Source organism: Podarcis raffonei, chromosome 1, assembly GCF_027172205.1.
Source record: "Podarcis raffonei isolate rPodRaf1 chromosome 1, rPodRaf1.pri, whole genome shotgun sequence".
NCBI classification, from domain to species: Eukaryota; Metazoa; Chordata; class Lepidosauria; order Squamata; family Lacertidae; genus Podarcis; species Podarcis raffonei.
Window position 1 is genome coordinate 41,798,094 of NC_070602.1, and position 8,514 is coordinate 41,806,607.

An 8,514-nucleotide genomic window follows, 5' to 3' on the forward strand; every position below is an offset into this window, starting at 1 on the left:
GCTTGCGGATAGCAGCCTGTTCTGGGGGCTGGGGTCGGGGGAAGCTCGGGCTTCCCCCGCCCCAGCCCCGCACCTGGGGGGGAAATAATTTTTTTCCCCTTTATTTCCCTCCCCAAAAACTAGGTGCGTCCTATGGGCCGGTGTGCCCCATGGGGCGAAAAATACGGTACATTGCAAATATTTATAAACTACTGTATTATTTTTTTTAAAAAAAAGGCTTGGGAATAGTCACTTACAGTCATACCTCAGGTTGAAGTTGCTTCAGGTTGAGCACCTTCGAGTTGTGCTCTGTGGCAACCTGGAAGTAAGGAGTGCATTTCTTCCGTGTTTCGCTGCTCGCGCATGAGCAGATGTTCAAAATGACGTCACGCGCATGCGCAGAAGCGTCGAAAAGCGACGCGCGCGCACAGACGTGCCATTGCTAGTTACGTTTGCTTCTGGATGCGAACGGGGCTCCGGAACGGATCCCATTCGCATCCCTAGGTACCAGTGTATTTAGTTGCCAGTGCAAAGAATCACCTCCAAGTGACCAAACAAATAAGCTTTACAGTGGTTGGCTCTCTCTTTATTTTATGCCACATATCACAGTATGTATCAGTGCACAGGCAGTCTAGCAAAATGTTTATGGCCTTATTTCCCCAGGTTGTTTTAAACAAAGCAAAAAGAAAGAGAAATAAAGGAGGGGGAGAGGGGGACAGGTAGTGAATGAGAGCAAAAAACTAGAAGAGTATCAAGACACATGTCCCTCCTTCAAAGTATGATTTATACACACACACACACACAAAATTCATTTAATAAATGAATTGTTTCAAAACATGGGTGGAACCTAATCATTTGTGCAGATGCCTATTTTGAAACAAATATGGGATACACCACAGGCAGAGGAGGGGGGCACTTTTGCCAATTCCTTCTTCCCCCTGAATAGTTACTCCAGGTGGTTGGGGGGCCCTCTAGAACAGTGTGGGGTGTGGCACTGGAGACTGGGGTGGGGACAGGAATTGGCAAAATTCACCTGTCCCATTCCTCCAACAGGATCCTCCGATGAATCAGAGTCTCTACCATGAAAGAGGATTTGAGGGATGGATCCAACTGGAAATACACTTTATTATGAAAACATAAAATATAAGTACAGTGGTACCTCGAGTTACATATGCTTCAGGTTACATATGCTTCAGGTTACAGACTCCGCTAACCCAAAAATAGTACTTTGGGTTAAGAACTTTGCTTCAGGATGAGAACAGAAATCGTGCTCCGGCGGCGCGGCGGCAGCAGGAGGCCCCATTAGCTAAAGTGGTGCTTCAGGTTAAGAACAGTTTCAGGTTAAGAACGGACCTCCGGAATGAATTAAGTACTTAACCCGAGGTAAGTAAAGGTAAAGGTACCCCTGCCCATATGGGCCAGTCGTGACCGACTCTAGGGTTGCGCGCTCATCTTGCTCAAGAGGCCGGGAGCCGGTGCCGTCCGAAGACACTTCCGGGTCATGTGGCCAGCGTGGCGAAGCTGCAACTGGCGAGCCAGCACCAGTGCCGCACACAGAAACGCCGTTTACCTTCCCGCTATAAAGCGGTACCTATTTATCTACTTGCACTTAGGGGTGCTTTCAAACTGCTAGGTGGGCAGGCGCTGGGACCGAACGACAGGAGCTCACCCCGCCGCGGGGATTCGAACTGCCGACCTTACGATCAGCAAGTCCTAGGCACTGAGGTTTTACCCACAGCGCCACCCGCATCCGAGGTACCACTATACTAAATACAGGTTTCTCAAGGACTGTACCTCACTAATGTTACTATAATTATAAACATTAACAGCATCTCTGACAAAAACTTGAAAACACTGTAGAAGAAAGAGCAAGAAAAACAGTGGACATAATAGTTACCTTAGGCAGGCTTGGCGCTGGTGTTAAAATCTCTAAGGATGTGCTTAAAACTTTGCTCCCATGATTAATTCTTGAGCTAGATGCTGGCCTTGAAATGTCATCCAGGCTTCCCCTTGTAATATCCATTAAAAACTGAAATAAGCAGATAAAGGGAGCGCATTATATGGCATGTATTAAATTAATTTGATATTCATCAACCTGCCGTTCTCTTCCACATTTTCCACACAGCGTATATTTGATGGAAACAGCACCCCTCTTTGGATATTCTTGATATGACTTAGGTAAAGACATGAGGAAGGCCAGCAAGGATACACAGGCTAGTTCTGCCTCCTGTCACTGTTCTTGCCATCCTTCATGAGCAGGAGGGCAAACTTGTGAAGTAGGAAGCCTTTTGTTTTGTTTTTATGTAATTTTTATTAAATTTTCTGTTTTACAATTTAAAGTACTCATTTTTAGATCCATAAGATATCAGTGACTTTCCTTCTCTTTCCATGGTTCATTTTACATATCATAAATCCCTGCATAGTTTACAGAAACTATACTATTCAGTATTCCATTATTACATCCATCATAACTTATTTACACTGCTGAATTTATCCTAATGCTGCCAGCGTCTTCAGCTGTACAGTTATTTCCCATATATTCAATAAACGTTTTCCAATCTTCTCTAAACATATGTTCTTCTTGTTCTCTTATTTTATATGTTAAATCTGGAAGCTGCGCATATTCTGTCAACTCACATTGCCACTCTTCTTTGGTTGGGACCTCGCTCATTTTCCATTTTGGGGCTAACAAACCACGGGCCATATGTATGCAGTTGTTGCATACAACAGAAAGAACTCTGGGTTTTTTGGGAAAGTACTTTTAAACATCTTTTTTCCAATTCATTATGTATCATTTCCCACGGAAGCCTTTTGTATTCTTGGAGGCTGTTCATTTTAATATTCTGGAAAGTTATGGTTCCAAAATGCACCGTAAGTCTCTGAACGTACAGGAGGATTCTGATTTTACATGTTCAACCTTCAGCTCATAGAGGGGGATCAGCACAGTGATGGGCAGAGCTTGTGCACTTCTCCCCATTGCCCTAAATCTCATTAAGAGAACCCAAAGAGCACTATAGTTCCACGACCATATGGAAACAGTGGGGTGTTAGTTAATGGCATGATCCCATACACAAATTAGTACAGTGATTATGGCCGTAGCCAAAGAGGACCAGCTCCCCCCAGTCAAGTAAAACAATAGAAATACTTAACTGACTGACCAATCACACTAAAATGAGGCTGCATTTTAAGCTGTGTTTTGGGCTGTGTTTTGGGCCGTATTTTGGTTAACTGTTTTTGTTTTTTTTCTATTGCGTTTTGTTGTGGTTTGTGTTTGGTGTTGGTCGCCCTGGGCCCGGCCCGGATATAAATAAAATTATTTATTTATTTATTTATTTAATTTTATTTATTTATTATTATTATTATGTTGGTCGGGAAATGTTAACTTGCCCCCTCTAAGTAATAATAAACAACAACAACAACATGGCCATAATCTGCAAACTTCGCCCTGCATTAACTCACCCCGCGCAGGTTCTCTGCAGAGCGCTCCAGCGGGCGGAGCGAGCAAAACGCCTCTGTAAACAAACAGCCATGAAGACGATACGCTTCTCAATTGCTATGGCAACCCATTCGAAGAGCAGAACCCGGAAATAAGGTAGACACTAAGGGCGGAAATGAGCCCTGCGCCTTCTCGGAGTGCTGCTGAGCATGCGTACCTGGGAAATGCCCGTTGAAGCCCTTTAGCGACGTTCTAAAACCGTTAAAAGAACGCGTGGCTGCGGAGCCTGGAGATGCGCCTGATCTTACATATTATGAACTAACCTGAATGTCCTCGATTCTGGCTCCTGCACTCAGGCGCGTCCGTATAGCTCACATGTGCTGCCGAAGCATGTTTCAGCAGCCCTTACCTTTAAGTTTGAGGATAATCTTCAGCCAGGATCAGGGTACCTAGCTATTTGCCGAAAACTGCTGCTTCCGTTTAAGACTGCAATCCAATGCACACCAAGCAGTTTCTTTTGTTTAATTTATTCTTGCAGGTGCAATAGGTAGTTCGTGTGGCGTATGCTTGAAATGCTGCAGTCCTGTGCGCACTTATTTGGCAGTAGATACCATTGAGCTCAGCGAGGGTTACTCTTGAGTAGAAAGATCCAGGGCTGCATTGTATTGGACAGTTTTAATTTCCTTACACGTGCGCGCCGTTATTGCTGAGAACAAGACGGGTTCTCTCCAATGAACCCCCACAACAACCCTGTGGTGTAAATTAAGCTGAGAGATAGTGATTGGCCCAAACTCACCACCCAAGGAGCTTCATGGCTGAAGTGGGCATTTGAACCCTGGTCTCCCAGGTCCTAGTCCAACATTCTAACCACTACACCACACTGCGGTTGAGGTGGGGAGAGAGAAAAGATTCAGAGGTTGAAATCCACTAGTCTCTCATTCCATTCTGCCGTTACTGTATATTTGTGAGACTAGATCTGGTTCAATAAAGAAATTAAAGAAGAAACAACCCCGTGTTAAAACATGCATTTATGACTACAATGCACATCAGAGTGATATGGTAATTGCTCTTTGATAAATATATATATATAATATTTCATCCAGAAGATGGCGTTGTCTGACTTTCAGTATATTACCCATTAAGCTAAAAGGGTCTGAGCAGGCATGCTTCCTGTTTAGGATGTACTAACATGTTTATAGGCTGGGAATTCTAAACTGGTATTCCTCTGGCAAGCATCCCCACCCCTACTAATAATTTAATAATTCCCCCTTGAATCTGCCACTTCATTGACAGCTGCTGGCAAAGGAAACGGACTACATCATGGAGCCAAAATCAGCATTGAGCTCTACAGTTATTGGGGTGGGGATGTCTGACTGCGTGCAGCCACTGTAGGTGAGGGATCTCTGAACATGAACCAGTGTCTTCAGCCTCGGGATGGAAGCTGGGGGGAGGTTTGCTTATTCTCAGCCAAGCTGCTTATCAACAGAACACTGCCCCACCCTTGACATCGCTGCTCTCCCATGAGCATTGGCAAGCAAGGTATAGCCCCAAGGTGAAGACCCTTCCCAACACTAAATAAGAGGATTTATTATTACATTTATATCACACCTTTCCACCAAGCAGCTCAAGATGATGCACATGGTTTTCCTGCTCCACATTTTATCATAACAACAACCCTGTCAGGTAGTTAGAGGTGGTGATTTGCCCAAGGTCACCCAGTGCATTTCATGGTTAAGTGGAAATTTGAAGTCTGGTCTTCCGGGTCCTAGTCTGACTCTAACCACTACACCACGTTGTTCTGATATATCACTGAAGCCACTTGAGCTGTCACTCTGAGCTGCAAGTAGCACCAGCCAGCTGGGAGAGAACCCAAAGAGCTGCATTGATTTTGGCTAGATAGCACCACTCTCAGCCTTCCTTCCCAGCACTATCCTTCACATGGCATACTCTTAAATATTTCAGGAGGGACAGCCTGGAGGGTAAGAAGCTGTTCTTTGCAAGCCGCAGAGCACCATGTGAGGCGCCATTTCTAACCACCTGCTTGTGAGGTCAAAAACATTGTCTTGGCGTGCATTGTTGCATGCCTTGTGGGTCAGCTTACTGACCTGTATGAAATGGGAGGATGGTCCAGAGACCTCTGCAGCTTCTTTCTTTCCACTGTAGCAGGCTGTGAGGTTGGACCACTTCCTGTTGCTCTGCAAGACAGTATTAGGAGTTTAGCCTCAGGACTGAAAAGGTAGCCCAAGAGCAGTACTTGCTGGGCTAAAGACAGTTCTGCTATCCATCTTTATCTCTCGGCTGGCCGACATCTCCTTGTGTGGGGGCTGCAGAAAAGTTAGGAAGCTTCTGGGCTGCCAATGGACCATTCCATCATTTTCAGGACATTTGTCAATCTGGTTCCGTATTAAACACAATCCATTTTTTTTTATGATCTGCTCCTGCTCCTCAAATTCTTCTTTCTCACAGCAGCTTAAACTTGCTTTTCCATAATACTTTCCTCCTTTCTGCTCTCCTCATTTGGGTAAGACTTCCACTTATTTAAAGGAAGCCTTCTAGTTTTTATAGCTTCCTTGATTCTGCTGCTTAACCATCCTGGCATTCTCTTGGTATGTTTCCTAATTTTAGGTGAACTTCTATTATTGTGGTTTTAAGTAACAACCCCCCCAATGTGTTTGATCCTTCTAGCCTTTCCTTTTACTTTAGGAATGGGGAAGCTTTTTGTCCTCTTTGATCTTTCGCTCCCACCACCCTGCAAGCTGACCCTCTGTCATCATGATGATGTCAGGTGACTGATAGGTGGGTGGTCCCATCCAGCTCTCAGAAATGACCCATGGGGGGTGGGGTGGGGTGGGGAGAGGTCTCTTTTGCCACCGTGTTTCCTGTAGGGAACATGCTGAGTAGCACCGAGCAGGATTGAACTCTCTGCTCACCAGCTGATAAATGGAGGGTCCAGTTCTGCTCTCTGCAGGGGTCTGCTTTGCCAGCACATTTTCCCCCAGTGATGTTAGCTAATTGATGGGTAGGCATGGTTTGTGAGAAGTGGCCTTGAAGGACAATTGGACCTCAAGACAGACCAAGACTCACCCATAGGCCGGAGGTTCCCCACCCCTGATTTAACTAATGCCCCCATTTTCTCTCTTTTGAAATGAAATGTAACCATGCTGGACTTTCTGGGCAACTTTACACTTACATGCATTTTTGTTCCCAGTCAGTTTTATTGAATTTGAGAACATCAGTTCCTATAGGCACACCATTCAGGCTCCTATTACTTGGCTCCCACACACTGTTGGGGATCACCATACTGCAATCTGTGTAAGTGGAGCTGCTTGTAAAGTCGTTTCCTAACAAGCTGACATGAAAACCTCTGAGAGCTCTCTGCAACTCATGAGCACATTTATTATTTTTTATTGCTGCTTGTTCCACACAGAGACAGGCAAGAATTGCCACTAGCCAGAGTGCTGTTCTAATAGTTGATGAAATGGGTTTAATAAGGCTCTCTTATATCAGAACAGACCTGCTGGGCTCGTCAGTCTCTGGGGATTCTCAACAAGGAGCAAGTGTCCGTCTGCAAAGGTAATCATGCAACCTAGAGCATGACACGCTCTGTCAGAAGAGACTAGGGCCCTGCGGGACTTGACATCTTTCCGCAGGGCCTGCAAGACAGAGTTGTTCCACCAGGCCTTTGGTCAGGGCGCAGCCTGACTCCCTCCTCTGGCAACCTGCACAGAGTTTTGCTTAATGGTTGCCATTAACTTGATTTTAATTAATTTTTATAATGAAATATTATTAGAATGTTGGTTTATTTGATTGTTTGATTATTTGATTGTTGTTAGCCGCCCTGAGCCCGGCTTCGGCTGGGGAGGGCGGGATATAAATAAAATTTATTATTATTATTATTATTATTATTATTAGAAGCAAAGATGATCTTGCATATCTGCCAGTGCTCATGCAGAATCCTATACAGCTGGATAGTGATGCAAACCAAAATATGATGTAAACTTTCTGGACTTGTTGCAGCTTATCTCTCTCCTGCTGGCTCTGTAGTCTGTTCTGGTAAAGCAAGCTAAATTAAAGAGCCCTGCTGGCATGAGAGCCAGCATGAACTTTTGATGTTGGCTGACAATACTGTTTTTATACAAAATCAAGCCTGTTTCTGCTTTAACTAAATACATTTTTGAGCTAGAACTCTTTGAAGCCATTTCAAAATATGAGGCCAATTAGAGTAAATTGGAAATAATTAATGCTAATCTTCTGCTGATATTAAAAACCAGTTGCAATCCACTCTGCTGTTCTTATGCTCTTTCCTTGGAAACAATTAGACACCAGTTATTCGCCTCTGTTCTATATAGTTGTGAGGGGCACTCAATTCTCACCTCGGGAGTGTGTGGTCATATCGCTTTTATTCCTATGAATATCTTGGCAAGACTTGTATTGTTGTTTCCGGCTCCACTATATATAGGTGCAGCTTATATTCGCAACCTTACAGTATGCAGCAAGGAGCTCGGGGCAAACAGCGCCAGGAGCGTAGCGTAGCGATGCCCACCCCACACGCAGTCCCATCCTCTCACCCAAGGCCGGGAAGGGAGAGCGAGGAAGGGGAAAGGCCACTGGCAACGCAGCGCAGCTCCCCCCACCCAGTATGCAGCCAGGAGCAGCAAGGAAAGTAAGTGGCTTATAAAGTGGTACCTCAGGTTACAGATGCTTCAGGTTACAGACTCCCCTAACCCAGAAATATTACCTCGGGTTAAGAACTTTGCTTCAGGATGAGAACAGAAATCGTGCGGTGGCGGCGCGGTGGCGGCAGGAGGCCCCATTAGCTAAAGTGGTACCTCAGGTTAAGAACAGTTTCAGGTTAAGAACAGACCTCCGGAACGAATTAAGTACGTAAACAGAGGTACCACTGTATTTGGGTATTTTTTCTTTTTTCCTCCCCCCCCTCCAATTTTAAAGGTGCGGCTTATATTCGAGTGTGGCTTATATTCGGGCCAATTCGGTAGTTTATTCCAAGTTAATTCACCTGGTTTAGCCTTATCAACATTTAGGATTCCATCAGCTTTAAAAGGAACAACCAGTTAAGACCAGTTTTTCTGTCCTTAATT

The 8,514-nt window shown here is 44.8% G+C and overlaps 1 protein-coding gene and 1 long non-coding RNA gene across 4 annotated transcripts in view; one reads left to right on the plus strand and one right to left on the minus strand.

Annotated features, from left to right (window-relative positions):
* Nucleotides 1-3,556, minus strand: part of FSIP1 (fibrous sheath interacting protein 1) — a 95,997-nt gene extending 92,441 nt beyond the window's left edge. For all 3 annotated transcript variants that reach the window (XM_053382119.1, XM_053382110.1, XM_053382100.1), the window contains exons 1-2: nt 3,439-3,556; nt 1,877-2,008 (exon numbers count right to left, since the gene is read on the minus strand). In XM_053382119.1, the coding sequence (XP_053238094.1) occupies nt 1,877-2,002 (126 nt within the window). In that variant the 5' untranslated portion in view covers nt 2,003-2,008; nt 3,439-3,556. The remainder of the gene's footprint in view (nt 1-1,876; nt 2,009-3,438) is intronic.
* A 106-nt stretch (nt 3,557-3,662) lies between these two features.
* On the plus strand, nt 3,663-8,004 carry LOC128410634 (uncharacterized). The gene is made up of 3 exons (XR_008329563.1): nt 3,663-4,018; nt 6,119-6,211; nt 7,875-8,004. It is a non-coding gene; the product is annotated as an uncharacterized LOC128410634 (long non-coding RNA).
* The last annotated feature ends 510 nt before the right edge of the window (nt 8,005-8,514 follow it).